The sequence below is a fragment of the Rana temporaria genome, chromosome 9 (genome assembly GCF_905171775.1).
Source record: "Rana temporaria chromosome 9, aRanTem1.1, whole genome shotgun sequence".
Taxonomy (NCBI): Eukaryota; Metazoa; Chordata; class Amphibia; order Anura; family Ranidae; genus Rana; species Rana temporaria.
The window spans coordinates 102,875,230-102,893,491 of NC_053497.1; the positions used below are offsets into that span (position 1 = coordinate 102,875,230).

The window sequence follows — 18,262 nt, forward strand, 5'->3', positions numbered from 1 at the left end:
TACAGTCTATGTATAGCACAATGATGAAGTCACTGCTAGTTTTACAGGTAATGTCTGAATTTGCAAAGGCATTTGGTGCACAGTGGCTTTATATCCTTGGTGGACATTGTAAAAAAGTATTCATACCCCTTGAAATTTTGCACATTTTGTAAATTTAACAAACAAAAATTTAAATTTTAAAATGTGAAGTGGAAGGAAAAATTATAATTTTACATTTTTTTTACAAATAAATATGTGAAAAGTGTGGCGTGCATTTGTATTCAGCCCCCGGGTCAATACTAGAACCACCTTTCACTGCAATTACAGCTAAAAGTATTTTTGGGGATGTCTCTGTCAGCTTTGCACATCTGGAGAGTGACATTTTTGCCCATTCTTCTTTGCAAAATAGCTCAAGCTCTTTCAGATTGGATGAAGTGCATCTGTGAACAGCAATTTTCAAGTCTTGCCACAGATTATCAATTGGATTTAAGTCTGAACTTTGACTGGGTCATTCTAACACATGAATATGCTTTGATCTAAATCATTCTATTGTAGCTCTGGCCGTATGTTTAGGGTCTTTGTCCTGCTGAAAGGTGAACCTCTGCCCCAGTTTCATCTCTTTTGCAGACTCTAACAGGTTTTCTTCTAAGATTGCCCTGTATTTGGCTCCATCTATCTTTCCATCAACTCTGACCAGCTTCCCTGTCCTTGCTGAAGAAAAGCATCCCCACAACATGATGCTGCCACCACCATGTTTCACAGTGGGGATGGTGTGTTTAGGGTAATGTGTAGTGTTAGTTTTCTGCCACATAACTATTTAGGCCAAATAGTTCAATTTTGGTCTCATCTGACCAAAGCACCTTCTTCCACATATTTTCTGTGTCCCCCACATGGCTTCTTGCAAACAAACTGGACTTTTTATGGCTCTCTTTCAACAATGGCTTTCTTCTTGCCACAAATCCATAAAGGCCAGATTTGTGGAGTGCATGACTAATAGTTGTTCTGTGGACAGATTCTTCCACCTGAGCTGTGGATCTCTGCAGTTCCTCCAGAGTTGCCATGGGCCTCTTGGCTGCTTCTTTGATTAATGCTCTTCTTGCTCAGCCTGTCAGTTTAGGTGGATGGCCAGGTCTTGGTAGGTTTGCAGTTGTGCCATACTCTCTCCATTTTCGGATGATGAATTGAACAGTGCTCCATGAGATATTTAAAGCTTGGGATATTTTTTTTTTTTTTTATAACCTAACCCTGCTTTAAACTTCTCCACAATTTTATTCCTGACTTGTCTAGTGTGTTTCTTGGACTTCATGATGCTGTTCACAGAACAGCTGTATATATACTGAGATTAAATAACACACAGGTGGACTCTATTTACCAATTAGGCAATTGGTTCCACTAGATTTTAGTTAGAGGTATCAGAGTAAAGGGGGCTGAATACAAATGCATGCCACACTTTTCACATATGCGTAAAAAATGTTGAAACCCATTTATACATTTTCCTTCCACTTCACAATTATGTGACACTTTTGTGTTGGTCTATCTATCACTTAAAATCCCAATAAAATACATTTACGTTTTTGGTTGTAACATGACAAAATGTGGAAAATTTCAAGGGGTATGAATACGTTTTCAAGGCACCGTACTTGGAAGTTTTTACACTCTTAGGCCCAGATTCTCAAAGGAGATACGACGGCGTATCTCCAGATACGCCGTCGTATCTTGGAGTCTGAGCCATCTTATCTATGCGCCTGATTCTTAGAATCAGTTACGCATAGATTTGTATTAGATCCGACTGGCGCAAGTCTCTTACGCCGTCGGATCTTAACTGCATATTTACGCTGGCCGCTAGGGGCGTGTACGCTGATTTACGCCTAGAAATATGTAAATCAGCTAGATACGCAAATTCACAAACGTACGCCCGGCCGACGCAGTACAGATACGCCGTTTACGTTAGGCTTTTCCCGGCGTAAAGTTGCCCCTGCTATATGAGGCATACATGCGGCGTACCAATGTATGGACGTCGTTCCCGCGTCAAATTTTGAAAATTGTACGTTGTTTGCGTAAGTCGTTCGCGAATAGGGCTGGGCGTCATTTACGTTCATGAAAGCATTGGCTTCTTGCAGGTTAATTCCGAGCATGCGCACTGGGATACTTTCACGGACGGCGCATGCACTGTTCGTAAAAAGCGTCATTTACGTGGGGTCACAAAAAATTAACATAACACACGCCCACATCTACCACATTTGAATTAGGAGGGCTTACGCCGGCCTATTTACGCTACGCCGTCGCAACTTTCGTTTGAGAATACGGCACTTGCTTGTAAAAGTCCTTTCCATACCCATAATACAAGGCATTTATTTTTGCTCCAGCCAAAAAGAGCGGCAGGGGAGCAGAGGTTATACTGAGACGGGGAGGCATTTAGGTGACCTTGTTGTCCTGCCCCGCATAGGCAAAAGCACATGTTAATTTTTGTATATGATTTGTTGCTATTTTAAACATCACATAAGTATGGTAAAATGTGTTTTTGTGTGTTTCTGTGGAATTCATCTTTAACCTGGTAAAACTAACAATAGCTCTTTCTACAACCTTCAAATATTCAAAGTTCAGGTGGTGTCTGCATGCAGCAACAATTAGTGCTATGCGTACATTGTATGATGCTTATCCATTTTACTGTGAAAATCCTGTTTCTCTCATTTACTAAACCTTCTTTGGATGTCAGCAGCTTGAAGAATATTAAATAAAAATAGGTGACATTCTTTGATGCAGAACAATTCACATGCAGCCATGCCCTGCTAAAGTTCATAACGCACAAGACGGGGGCATAAAGCTTACTACGGTGAACGACAAGCTGTTCCTACCAGTGCATTATAGGAACTTTCCTAGAATGCTTCACCGATTGCTGGAGGAGGTGTCATGGAAGCTCCTAGTAGATAAAGGATTTTCCACAGGAGACCCGTAGAGAACAGCATCACAGCTATCCGGCATGAGAACTAGGGCTGTCAGTGGACGGCATGGCTGCCAGCCATTAATGCAGCAAAGGTCAGGAGTCACGGAGCCCCAAGAGGACACTAAATGCCTTTTACACTCCGCGCTCTACTTTCGCCATTTTGCTGACCAAGACATAAAATGTTCATCCATTACTATCCTTCAATGTTCATTGTTAACTGTCTCAGGGATTCTCAGCTCAAAACATTTCCGATACAAACCAACAGACGTTAAAAGGAACTGAATCTCAGCACCATCACATAAATGTGCAAAAATAACATATTCAATTAGTGGAGCTTTACAGAAGGTGTTGGATTTGACAATAACGATATATCACTGGAAATTTCAAATATCATTGGGCTCAACTGAAAAGAACTGTCGCCTTTTTAAAAAAAAATGCCCTGTACGTACGATTGGACCTTTGTCTGACCATATTCCGTCGGAGTAAAATAGAACATGTTCTCTATGTAAACTCCAATGGAATTGGAATTTCTGGTGGGGCATACACACAGTCAAAATTTCCGATGGAAAAAGTCTGTCTGACTTTTTCCATCGGAAATTCTGATCATGTGTACGGGGCTTTAGGATCCTTATTCTGGTGTTTTATCTTGAATTTAGGCATCATGAAAACAGACTTATAAAAATAAGTTGCATTTTTTTCTGTCAGAACAAATTTTTTCTGGCAGAAAAAATGCCTCTAGTGTTGTGTTTTTATTAGTTTTTTTGAGCATACTTATGTACTTTTATGAGAATTTACACATTTACAGTGTTTAGATGCAAATATATGTAAATTATACTGGCTAGATTATTAATTTATTCTATCCATTAGAATAAATTTACACGCATATGCCCACATTTATGCACATTTTGAAAATTACACTGGAGAACCCCTCTCTGAACACAGGTCTGGGGCATTTTTTTCTTTTTTTATGCCCCTGAACACTGCTTTTAAAATATGCCTGTAAATGACACAATGTGCACATTAGATAACCTAGAACTGCTTTCAGGGGCAATAAAAGAATGCCAGATGCCTCCAACAGCAGAAGGCTCCAACAGTGCTTATAAGACCACTTCTACACTGAACATCGCCCCGCGCTAGCAGTAAGGCGCCGCTCATTTTAACAACGATTTACCGGTGCTTTGTGGGCAGGAGCGGGGCTCTTAAAGGATCACTAAAGGAATTTTTTTTTTTTTAGCTAAATAGCTTCCTTTACCTTACTGCAGTACTGGTTTCATGTCCTCATTGTTCGTTTTTGCTTTGAAGTAGCTGTAATTCTGCTCTGATCTCCACACTTCCTGCTTGTCTGGCTCCTTATGAAAATACTCATGGGAGCTTTTCACTGTGGTCTAAGCTGTGTGTCTAAAACTCCTCAGAACCAATCAGATTCATTTTAAAAACAAAACACTGCCCTGGATTTGTTTGTTTTTGTTCTGTGGGTCTCTTTACTTCACATAAACATGAAACCAGTTGAAAAACCGAAATTGAAAGTAGAGGCACATTATATGATAGAATTTAATCTATTTTTAATCATTTTTAAAAGGAATCAGTTAACTTTTATGTCTCTATACCCTGTAAACAGTAATTTCAGCAAAAAAAAAAAAAAAAAAGTTCCTTTAGTGACCCTTTAACCCCAAAGAAGGGATTAACAGTGCCCGAAAAGCACTGCTGACGAAGCGCTTTGCAGGCTTTGATTTCAATGGCAGGGGCGGTTTAGGAGTGGTGTATAACACCGCCCCAATGACGCTGCTTGCGGGACTTTTTCTAACGTCCTGCAAGTGCACCACTCCAGTGTGGAAGCACTCGGGGCTTTCACATTGGGGTGGCATGGGAGGAGTTTTTTTCAGGTGCTTTACAAGCACTATTTCCAGCACTAAAACGCCTCAAAAATGCCTTCAGTGTGAAAGGGGTTTAAGGACACACACAGAAGGGAGTAAACACCTAGTGTATTACCAAGAGATTTACTAGGAAATGGACAAAGACGCCAAATACATACTCACAGGAAACAATGTATGCATTGTATCACATCAATGACAGTCCAGTGGTGGTGAAGTGTCATCCCACCCAATGCAAAACACTGATTAAAAGCCAACGCATTTCAGGGAACATACCCCCTTCTTCAGATCTCTAAAGCATCCCCTGAAACGCGTTAACTTTTTAGCAGTGTGGTGCATTGGGTGGGATGACATCTCACCACCATTGGACTGTCAGTGGCGTTATACAATGCATACATTGTTTCCTTTCTTGTGAGTATGTATTTGGCATCATTGTCTATTTACTAAAAAATCTCTTGGTAATACACTAGGCGTTTGCTCCCTTCTGTTTATGTCTTTCTTCAGTTTCTTGTCAGATTTCCCCATCTGAGGAGGGCAGCAGCGACTGAGCATTCCAGTTGATGGATCTTTATTAAAACCCCACTGACTCTCATTGTTGAACATTTCGGATCGTATAGAAGTCCTCTGAGTGCTAGAGTTTTTTAATGGTTTTGCAATTGACAGTTTTTATATGGACATTACATATACCACATATCTATTGGTATACTGTCGATATAATAATGCTTGTATGTATGTATGTATGTATGCTGCATGTAATTCTTTATATATATATATATATATATATATATATATATATATATATATATATATATATATATATATATATATATATATATATATATATATATATATATATATATATATATATACACACACACACACACACATACATACATATACACATATACACAGTACTAGTTTTGTTATGTAGGCTAGGTATAATTCTCAGTTTAAGTTATCATATCTAAATGGACGCTCCATGGTACCATTTTCCCGGCATCCCAGAAGTGATTATTGGTTTCTGTTTTTAGCTGCTAAAAGAAATTCCTTAATGAAATGCACAAATTCCTAAATCTGCTTAATATCTAGTTTTAACATTTTTAAGCCACGCCGCAAATCCATTTTGGTCACACCCAGTTTTTGGTGCATCGCAAGTCACTTTTTAATCACGATTTAAACTGTTTTCCCAGGTTGGCACCCCTGTAGGCAGTAAGTGCAGCAGGGAACTCCAGTGCCCGTCATTGTTCTGGACTGGTTTCAACCACAATAAAGAACACATGGCAATCAATATTTCATGGCAATTTGACATCTCAGGTGTGATAGATTCATGGAACGGAGGTGGCAGCTGTATCATTCAAGGAATGTGATTGGAAGATTTACTGGAAGGTGCACAGCTCAGAACCAGGTCGAGGGATCTTAAACGACAAAGAGAAAATGAATGAAGATGGTCGACTTCCAGCAGATATCCACAACAACACAGCCACAACCTTCTTTTTTAAAGAACTATGAGCAAAGTGTGGCAACGCAAGAAACAAACCAGCTTTAACTATCTGGGTTTCTCTAAACTGGTGAAAAGGCAAAACCTGATATGGGATCTATCAATGTCCACATTATCACCATTACTATATGGCAATATGCATACAGGAAATTTTTTTTCTCCCCTATTACTTTTATGTAGGGCCAAATCTATCTATGGCCATTATAAAGCTGGATCCACATACCTGCCTTTATAAACTAGACCCTTGAAGAGATTTATTCATGAACATTATTAACCACTTTAACCCCTTAGGATACATCCATACTGTATGTCCCCAGGTTGAAGCGGTTATACCGAGATGATGATGGTTATACTGAGATTTATGGCCCTGCCTTCCAGGGGCGGACTGACAACTCATGGGGCCCCCGGGAAGTAGGAGATTATGGGGCCACACAGTATACACATACACACACATACAGTATACACACAGACATACAATATACACACACAGTATGCACATAAACAGACATACAGTATACATACGCAGTATATATATACATATATATATATATATCACACACACACACACACACACACACACATATATATTTATTACACACATACACACACAGTATACATTCACAATATAAACACACACATATTTCAGGGACAGATGTAAATAAATAAAAAAAAAAAAACACAGATTTTTACATACTGTCCCTGGTTTTACTGAGGCTGGCAAGCCTGATGATGGGGCCCTCGGGCACTGCCCGAGTGCTCGAATGGTCAGTCCGCCCCTGCTGCCTTCATATACTGGACTCTGAACCTGAACTATCCATGGTCATTAAAAAACAATTTCCAGGGACCTGCCTTTAAATACCTGGACCAGGTCCAACCATTGTTATTATGAAATTAGATCCACAGCTCTGACTTTAGACATGGGGCGAAACTTATATATGACCATTATTATACTGTATCCAGAACACTGTGTTTACACACCAAACCCTGGACCAGGCTTTCCCAATATGGGTGCTGCCTAAGTTTCCCAGGGGTACCATGGCAAATTGTTTAAAAACATCCCCAACAAGTGGATCCAGCCCTATTTTTCACAAAGCCACGTGCCGTTACTTGTCCCTGTCCATTTAAAAGACAAATACAGTATTCTGAGCACCGACTCTGTGTGGCTCCGTCTGTATCTCACCAACCAATGGTGTCTTCATTTGCCAAGGACAGGCTGAGTGCCTGCACAATGTCCTTTGTTGCCCCTCCCCTGCTTTTCACAATCAGTGTCAGGGCCATGTGTGAATGTGTGAAGGAAAGAAATGGAGGGAGACCGCTGGATAAGGGGTGCACGTGCGTTCCTCTGAGCTACAGGTACAAGGCAATGTCTGTGACTTGAGTTAGCATTCTCTGGTTTACTAATTGGCAACAGATGTTAACTATAATCTCTTTTGTGTAACAGCATTTCTGCATTAGCCACTGCTGACCTCTGAACCCTGCTTTACGTAGTGCTGATCTCTGTAATCTGCATTTGCATAACTCACTGCTGCATCAAATTACTGACCTCTGCGTCACAAATTACTGACCTCTGCACTCTGCGTCACAAATTACTGACTTCTGCACTCTGCGTCACAAATTACTGACCCTTAAACTGTGCGTCACTCACTACTGACCCCTGAACTCTACATCCCAAATTACTACCCCCCAAACTGTGCAGCACAAGCTAGTGATCCTTGAAATGTGCATCACAAATTACTGACCCCTGATCGGTGTGTCACAAATTACTGACCCCTGAACGGTGTGTCACAAATTACTGACCCCTGATCGGTGTGTCACAAATTACTGACCCCTGATCGGTGTGTCACAAATTACTGACCCCTGAACGGTGTGTCACAAACGACTATCCCCTAAATTGTGTGTCACAAATTACTGACCCCTGAACTGTCACAGACAACTGAAATTTTTTTACATTTTTGTCTGGTGTGCCCTGAAACTGGGCATAATTTTAAAGGGTGCCTTGCCAGAAAAAAGGTTGAGAAACACTGTCCTGGACCATCTGTATATCATGATGATTTTACTGAATCCAGAGCCCTGTGTTTATACACCAAACCCAGAACCATCTGTCTATGGTCAATATTATACTGGACCTGCCTTTGCATGCCAAACCCTGGACCAGATCCATCTATGGGCGTTAAAAAAAATTGAATCGGAGCCCTGCCTTTATACACCAGACCAAATCTATCAATGGTCATAAAAAACTGTATTCAGAGCCTTTACAATTTATACTAGTTCCTGGACCAAATCTAGTATATAAAAAGCCCTGCCTATCTTTTTATTCTTAATTTCACTGTTCCTTGAGTTTCCTGTTACATAATACACATACATTTTTGATGTTCACCCTCCCATTTAATATTAATTTCATTTTTATCATTGTGATGTATACACATACAGTATATGCACACAGGATTCTCAATTCTTTCACAAGTCTCCACTCAGCGGATAGGAAAACACATACGTATCCAATCACTATGTTATAATGACACCGTTCTGTATTATTACTTACATATATATTGACTGTATTTGTATATTAACCTGATTAGATTTTATCCATGCCTTTTTCTATATATATATTTTTTACTTTTATTTATAATTTTTTACTTTTATTTGGGTTTCTTATGTGTGTGCGATACGCCCATCAATTTGATCTACTCCTCCAGGTGGCCACCATCGCTTGTTGCTCATCATTTGAGTATATACAATTAGCGATTGTTGGCCACAGGTGGGTGGATCACGTGATTGGTTTGGTATAGGTGTATATATTTGAGTTGTGCATCATTTTGTTTTAGCTATGACTAAGCACTGACATTACAGTGCGAAACGCGTTAGCTATACACCCCACTGTCTGCTGTGTTTTGTAGTGCTCCATTTCTTTTTACCATTGAAGGCCACCTTTTTAAGGTTTTTGTGGAAGTTCAGCTGTCCAATTTTCCTTTCTAATTTCAGATCTATCACAGTCATCAATATATTGGAGCCCTGCCTTTATTTACTGAATACAAAGTCCTACTTAATGCCCCAGATATATCCATATTCTTTATTAAAATGGACCCAAGACCAATTCTATCCATGGTCATTCTAATTATTGTTATATGATATACTAATATCAGACCAGACCTTTCCATCATTATTATACTGGATACATGGACTACATCTATCTAGCTATGGGGTTATTATACCAAATAATGTAGATCTCAAACCACATTCATTCACGGTCATTATCACACTGGATATGAAGGGCTTATTATTTCACAGGATATAACAGACCCCAGACCAGATCTATCCAAAGTGTTTTTAAAACTGGATATACAGGCCATTATCATACCAGATATAACAAACTTCAGACCAGACCAGGTCATTAATATCTTGGATATAATGAACCCCATATCAAATGTATACATGAATGTTATTATACTAGATTTAACAGACACTACACTGACTTTCCATGGCCATTAATATGCTGGATACAATGCAATTCGAACTAGACCTATCCAATGTCCTTATTATAATGGATACACTAAACAAAACAACATATATCAATGGTCATTTTTGTACCACATATTACACACCACAAAGCCGATGTTTCCATTGTCATTCTTTTATAGTGGACCAGGACCAAGCCAACACGGGGTTATTATTATACTGGATATAGTGAACCACAAACCAGATCTATCCATGGTCATTATTTTATACTGGATGTTATGACCCCAACCATATTTCTGCAAGGTCATTATTTTACTGTATGCAATTAACATGGGCCCAGACCTATCTATGGTAATTTTTATGCTGGGTATAATGGAATCGGGGTCAATCCTATCCATGGTCATTATTATACTGATTAAACAGAATCAGATCAGATCTATCCATGGTCAATATATTAGACTTACAGCCCTTACCTTATACACCAGACCTAAACATGGTCATTATTATACTGTATACACTAAACCCCAGACCACATTGATCCAAATTATTATTATACCACATGTAAATTACCCCATAACAGACTTATCCACGATCATCATTACCCTGAATGTAATGGACCTCAGTCCAAATCTATGTATAGATCTCTTGTATGCTGGATATAAAGGGCTCAATGATCATTATTATACTGGATATAACTGAGTCTATCTATAGCCACTAATATGCTGGATATAACAAACCCCAGACCACACCTATCCATGATTGTTATTATACTATATATAGTGGACCTGGAAACACTACTGTCCATAGTAATTATTATACTGAATGTAATGGACCCTGGATCAGACTTATCTATGGTTTACTAAATGGTCATTATTATACGGGATATACTGGACCACAGAACAAAGCTATCCATGGTTATTATTATACTGGACATAATGGACTCAATGCTCTCCGTGGTCATTATTATATTGGGTATAGTTCCTCCTGCCTTGAACCAAATCAAGCCATGTCCATTACTATGCTGGAGATGAAGGACCTTAAACAAGACTTAATCATGGTCATTATTATGGTGGATATTACAGATCCTGGATCAGACCTGTCCATGGAAATTATTATACTGGATACATTGGACCCTGGACCAATATATAATATATACACCAAGCCCTGCCCCAGACTTATCCATGGGTATTATAAAGCTAGATAAAACAGACCCCGGACCCGATCTCTTCACATTCACTGTAGCCCTGGATTTCAGATCAATGACATGATACTTACATAGGAAATCAAGTCAGAGAGCCCTGAATAATCAGTGAGGATCCCAGCACAGCTATCAGGGGATTATTAGTATGTTGTGAAGGTGAATGTTTATTTCATATCCCCACTCAGGACCTTCACACCGATAAGATCATGACAGAGAACCCTATACATGATTATCAGCAATCAGGGCAGACATTAGGTGGAGGTGTGAACCTGTCCCCGTCACCTGCATTCCACCTATGAAGGGACCTCCTAGTACAGAGGCGGAATACAGTGGGGATGTTCTATATTCCTGGCTGCATTGAGCGATCACAATCCCCCATCCCTCAGAGTGTAACAGTGTACATGGATGTCCCCCCATCCTGCAGAGTGTGACAGTGTACATGGACGTCCCGCCGGCCTGCAGAGTGTGACAGTGTACATGGATATCCCCCAGCCTGCAGAGTGTGACAGTGTACATTGATATCGACCCCCCCCCCCCCCCATCCTGCAGAGTGTGACAGTGTACATGGATGTCCCCCCATCCTGCAGAGTGTGACAGTGTACATGGACGTCCCGCCGGCCTGCAGAGTGTGACAGTGTACATGGATATCCCCCAGCCTGCAGAGTGTGACAGTGTACATTGATATCGACCCCCCCCCCCATCCTGCAGAGTGTGACAGTGTACATGGATGTCCCCCCATCCTGCAGAGTGTGACAGTGTACATGGATGTCCCCCCATCCTGCAGAGTGTGACAGTGTACATGGATGTCCCCCATCCTGCATAGTGTACATGGACGTCCCCCCATCCGGCAGAGTGTGACAGCGTACATGGACGTCCCCCCATCCTGCAGAGTGTGACAGTGTACATGGACGTCCCCCCATCCTGCAGAGTGTGACAGCGTACATGGATGTCCCCCCAGCCTGCAGAGTGTGACAGTGTACATGGTGGATGTCCCCCCAGCCTGCAGAGTGTGACAGTGTACATGGATGTCCCCCCAGCCTGCAGAGTGAGACAGTGTATATGGATGTCCCCCAGCCTGCAGAGTGTGACAGTGTACATGGACGTCCCCACATCCTGCAGAGTGTGACAGTGTACATGGACGTCCCCCCATCCTGCAGAGTGTGACAGTGTACATGGACGTCCCCCCATCCGGCAGAGTGTGACAGCGTACATGGACGTCCCCCCATCCTGCAGAGTGTGACAGTGTACATGGATGTCCCTCCAGCCTGCAGAGTGTGACAGTGTACATGGACGTCCCCACATCCTGCAGAGTGTGACAGTGTACATGGACGTCCCCCCATCCTGCAGAGTGTGACAGTGTACATGGACGTCCCCCCATCCTGCAGAGTGTGACAGTGTACATGGACGTCCCCCCATCCTGCAGAGTGTGACAGCGTACATGGACGTCCCCCCATCCGGCAGAGTGTGACAGCGTACATGGACGTCCCCCCATCCTGCAGAGTGTGACAGTGTACATGGATGTCCCCCCAGCCTGCAGAGTGTGACAGTGTACATGGTGGATGTCCCCCCAGCCTGCAGAGTGTGACAGTGTATATGGATGTCCCCCAGCCTGCAGAGTGTGACAGTGTACATGGAGGTCCCCCCATCCTGCAGAGTGTGACAGTGTACATGGATGTCCCCCAGCCTGCAGAGTGTGACAGTGTACATGGACGTCCCCCCATCCTGCAGAGTGTGACAGTGTACATGGTGGATGTCCCCCCAGCCTGCAGAGTGTGACAGTGTATATGGATGTCCCCCAGCCTGCAGAGTGTGACAGTGTACATGGAGGTCCCCCCATCCTGCAGAGTGTGACAGTGTACATGGATGTCCCCCAGCCTGCAGAGTGTGACAGTGTACATGGACGTCCCCCCTACTTGCAGAGTGTGACAGTGTACATTGATGTCCCCCCATCCTGCAGAGTGTGACAGTGTACATGGATGTCCCCCAGCCTGCAGAGTGTGACAGTGTACATGGATGTCCCCCAGCCTGCAGAGTGTGACAGTGTATATGGATGTCCCCCATCCTGCAGAGTGTGTGTGACAGTGTACATGGTGGATGTCCCCCCAGCCTGAAGAGTGTGACAGTGTACTGTACATGGATGTCCCCCCAGCCTGCAGAGTGTGACAGTGTACATGGAAGTCCCCACCATCCTGCAGAGTGACACAGTGTATATGGATGTCCCCCATCCTGCAGAGTGTGACAGTGTACATGGACGTCCCCCCATCTTGCAGAGTGTGACAGTGTACATGGACGTCCACCCATCCTGCAGAGTGTGACAGTGTACATGGATGTCCCCCATCCTGCAGAGTGTGACAGTGTACATGGATGTCCCCCATCCTGCAGAGTGTGACAGTGTACATGGATGGATGTCCCCCCATCCTGCAGAGTGTGACAGTGTACATGGACGTCCCCCATCCTGCAGAGTGTGACAGTGTACATGGTGGATGTCCCTCCAGCCTGCAGAGTGTGACAGTGTACATGGATGGATGTCAGCACACACTACACAGATGATCAGACAGGTGAAGGCACCGCACACCATTCTGCAAACACACACACACAAGGACACCAGGCACATCTCTTACCGTTGAGTGAAGCTGAGCAATTTGGAGGAAGCAGAGTCCACGCCGTCCATTCTCCATAGATGAGGGTGAGCGGAGCCCCTGAGAGATGGATGGAGAGAGGAGGAGGGGGAGGGATGGGGTCCTCGCTACATGAACGTGACTTGGAGGCTAGATAGGCAGCTCAACACTTTCATCATCATCCACCTTCATCCATTCACCCTCCTCCCCCCATACACACACTGTCACCACCTCCTGAGCCTGATGGATGTGTACCCGGCACTGTACACCGAATACAGACAACATTATCTATGTAACACAAGTCTACACTAAATACAGCCAGCATTCTGTATAGAACACACAGAGGTGTACTCAGCACTGTACACAAAAATCTGTATATACCAAACAGAGGTGTACCCAGCACTGTACACAGAATACAGCCAGCATTCTGTATATACTAGACAGAAGTGTACCCAGCACTGTACACAGAATACAGCCAACGTTATATATACATTAAATATACAAGACAGAGGTGTACCCAGCACTGTACACAGAATACAGCCAACATTCTGTTGATACCAAACAAAGGTGTGCCCAGAACTGTACACAGAATACAGCCAACATTATATAAACCAGACAGACGTGTACCCAGCACTGTACACATAATACAGTAAGTATACAGCAAGTATAATCTGTGTTTTTGCCAAGCAGAGTTTGGAGAGCACAAGGTGTACCTGGAACTTTCACTTTACTAAACAGGTAGAAAGTTAGAAGCAATACTGCAAAGAGCATTCATACAATGTACTCTGCCAGCCACCATACAATGTACTCTGCCAGCCACCAAGGACTCAGAGGAATAGGTTATGTTACAAAGTGGGGAAGTTTAACTATCGCTTGAGATTTCTTAGGGCTCCTGCACACAGGTGTATATTAGGGAATATGGATGTACAGAGCAACAGGAGCCTGCCCGTATTAGTGGCACCCAGAAGCCACAACTTATTATGAAGGTCACCCCTCACTAGTACAAAAGTATTCACCCCCCTTGGCATTTTTCGTGATTTGTTACCTCACAACCTGGAATTAACATGGATTGTTTGAGGATTTACATCATTTAATTTACAGAACATGTCCACAACTTTGAAGATTTTTTTTTTTTTTTTGTGAAGTAAACAAATAGGACAAAATAACAGAAAAGGTCAATGTGCATACCTATTCACCCCCCTAAAGTCAATACTTTGTAGAGCCACCTTTTGCGGCTATCACAGCTCCAAGTCGCTTTGGATAAGTCTCTGAATTTGCCACATCTTACCACTGGGACTTTTGCCCATTCCTCCTCGCAAAATTGCTCCAGCTCCTTCAAGTTGGATGGTTTGTGCTTGTAAACAGCAATTTTTTAAGTCTGACCACAGATTTTCTATTGGATTCAGGTCTGGGCTTTGACTAGGCTATTCCAACACATTTACATGTTTCCCCTAAAGTGGAGGTTCACCCAAAACAACATCTATATAGGAGCATATTTTGCCTGGTTCAGATTCAGCTTCCGGGTACTCACTCCCGCGGGAGTAGGCGTTTCTAGAGGCGCAATGTAATCTGGGAGTTCGCCCAGATGTGTCATGTCCTTCCGAAAAAGACACCCCCGGCGGATAAGGAACCCCCCCCCCCCCGTACTGCGCAGGCGCGTCACAAACCTCAACGGAGTTTCCGAAAGTAGCCGAACATGTAGAGCTGCGAGTCAGCTCTACACGGCGCCTGCGCAGTCAGCTCTACACGGCTCCTAGCCGGTGCGCAGGCGCCGTGCAGAGCTAACTCGCAGCTCTACATGTTCGGCTACTTTCGGAAACTCCGTTGAGGCCTGCACAGTACAGGGGGGTCCTTATCCGCTGGGGGTGCCTTTTTCAGCAGAACACCACAAGCAAAATGATAGAGCTGATTTTAAAAGTTCATCTTTTGCACAAAAACAGACAGGGGAGGTTTGAATTCACCAAACAAGTGAGTACTAATTGGTGATCTACAAACACATTGAATGCAACAAAAAAAAAAAAAAAACGATCTGCTGTGGAACCCCCGCTTTAACCACTTCCGGACCGTCGTACGCCGATATACATCGGCTGTTTGAAGAGGGATATCTTTGTCATGGCAGCAGCTAGCTGCCATAACCCCAGTATCCTGTTCTTCAGCAGGCGGTCCGGTTTCCGATAATAGTGGTTTCTGCGGCAGATTTGCCGCAAGATCACTTTTATCGGCGGCAGGAGAGGGGCTCCCCCTCCCGCCGCTCTCCCAAGCCCTCCGCCGCTTACCGGAGCCGTCGGCAGCAGCAGAGGCAATAGGGCCCTTCTGCTGGCTGGGTATGGAGACGAGTGAGGGGAAGATGGCCCCCACCTGTCTCCATACCATCGCAGGCCGGAAGTGGCATCAAAACGTCACTTCCGCCCATAGCTCTTAAAGGGCCATTTTTTTATTGCATTTTAGTGTAAATGCAAGATCTGAGGACTTTTTGTCCCCAAAACTCATATTTAAGAGGTCCTGTCATGCTTTTTTCTATTACAAGGGATGTTTACATTCCTTGTAATAGGAATAAAAGTAACTTTAAAAAAAAAGAAAGAACAGTGTATAAAAAAAAAAAAAAAAGTAACCTTTTTTTTAAGCCAAGGGGGTGAATACTTTTGCAAGGCACTGTAAGTCCTAGATATATGCACTGGGTGGTGGAGTAATGAAGTGCCATATATACAGAGGAGGTTGCAGGAATGTAAGCAGATAATACAAGGACAGTTACATTGAATCTTATTTTGTGTAAACAGAGGACCTTTTTTTTGTTTCTGGTAAGCACAATTATTTTGCCAAGAAAAATGTATATTTATATAATTTGTTTGGTTTTGCACTTTGTGTTTGTTTAGAAATGAATTCTGCATGTTTCACAGTTGTATACATATGATAAAAACGTGCCCTTGGTTATTTTTTATTTTTTTTAATCTGCCAACACCTGCTGGAAAGATTTGGCATAAAGAACAATTTGGCCTGTCCTGGGGATTCCTCGATCTGTGGAAAAGGAGAGGCACCCCTCCTGGTAGCAGCATTTAGATGCTAAATACACAAAAGTGGAGGATGCCATTTCTACCCCTTTCTTGGTAGAGGAGTAGAAGTATGCTTCCATAGCTGTCCCAGATGGGAGGGCTCTCTCCTGTGGGTATCTCATGTTCAATCCCATTGCTAGAGCCAGTGGCCTACCTAGAGATTTGGCACCCAGGGTGGATGCTATACCCCCCCCCCCCCCCACAACTTTAAAATGTAAAAAATGCCCACAAAAATTTCTAATGTCGTCATGAGAATTTAATGCACAAATTTTACAGCCCCCATCGCAGTACCCCTTGCCTGACACCCCCCCTCCCCATCTCTCTGATTACAGTGTCCCCTTTTACCCTCTGCCTCCCCTGCACAGTCCTACCCAAGGCATAAACAGCTAGCTAATACTATTAGCAATGTATTTATGTTTAAATAAGAGATTGCAGACATACTACAGGAGATGGTTAGAGACTGCGCACATGATACAAGAGATCAATGCAGCCTTATCAGTGCCCATCGAATGCAGCCTCACCAGTGCCTGGATCACACAGAGCGGCGATCTTCCGCTGTGTCACGGAGCTTGCATTTATATTGCCAGGGCAGCCACTGTAACAAAGCCCCGCCTCCTAGACCGACTCCTATGATACACGTCACACCGATTCAATTTCCCGACATTGGATCAGTGGGCCGTCTATCACAGGAGCGGGTATAGAAGGTGGGACTTTATTACCGCAGCCGCTGAACATTTCAGATCTATACTCCTTGCCACAGCGGGAGATCGCCACTCTGCGTGACACACACATACAAGTGAAGAGGGGGGAGGACTCTGATGGGTGCGTCGGGATGACATATAAATTCAATTATACGATTATATTCAACACCCCCCCCTAATGTGTGGCACCCGGGGCGGACCCCTGCCCCCCCCCCCCCCATTGGTGCGCCACTAGCTAGAGCCTCAGGTCATGGTCCCCCTGTGGGAAGAGCCCTCCTCAAAAGGCGTCTGAGGCTAGCTCAAAAAACTGGAGAAATACCGGCACAAGGAGGAGGCCTTGGAGGCAGAAAGAGTGCTGGATGCGATCTCCATGTGTCAGGCAATCAACAGGATCCAACTGGAAAATTCTATCCGACCAACATAGCTCTAACAAAAATATTCATCTACTGTGACCGTCTCCAGCACACACTACACAGAAACCATATGGATGTGACAGACTGCTTTTATTGATGGAGAGTCATCGCTACTACATCATGAAATTTCCTGTCACTAAAAATACTGTGTGACAGGACATGATCTAAGCGTGGATGTCACCTGTCAGGATTCAAACAGCTGATGCTCCTCGCCATTTGTTCTGGCTGGAAAATTACAACATTTATAGTTTATTCATTCTGACATTGAATAATTGTGTAGAGAAGGCAGATGCTGAAGGGGTTTTGTACATTTCATACGGTGCAGTCTATAGTCTCCTTCAACCATATCAATATCATCAGATCTGACAACCTGTTTTTAGAGGTGCAGGAGCTGGGCCTGCCATGCTCATCTTTGCCTCACTACCTAGCGAGTCACTGACGCAGAATAAACGCATAGGTGTTGCATTCCAACTTCATAGCCTGGTACACACGATCGTATTTTCCACGGACAAAGTGTAGGACTTTTGTCCG

General features: G+C 43.3%; 1 protein-coding gene across 4 annotated transcripts in view; it reads right to left on the bottom strand.

Annotated features, from left to right (window-relative positions):
* The window catches only part of GARNL3 (GTPase activating Rap/RanGAP domain like 3), a 295,858-nt gene that overhangs the window by 211,459 nt on the left and 66,137 nt on the right, over positions 1-18,262 (bottom strand). The window contains exon 1 of one of the 4 annotated variants that reach the window (XM_040324019.1): positions 13,571-13,866. The exons of the other annotated variants lie outside the window; for them this stretch is intronic. Coding sequence (XP_040179953.1) covers positions 13,571-13,620 — 50 coding nt within the window. The 5' untranslated portion in view covers positions 13,621-13,866. Of the gene's footprint in view, positions 1-13,570; positions 13,867-18,262 lie in introns of those variants that run through there. 4 annotated transcript variants of the gene reach the window in all.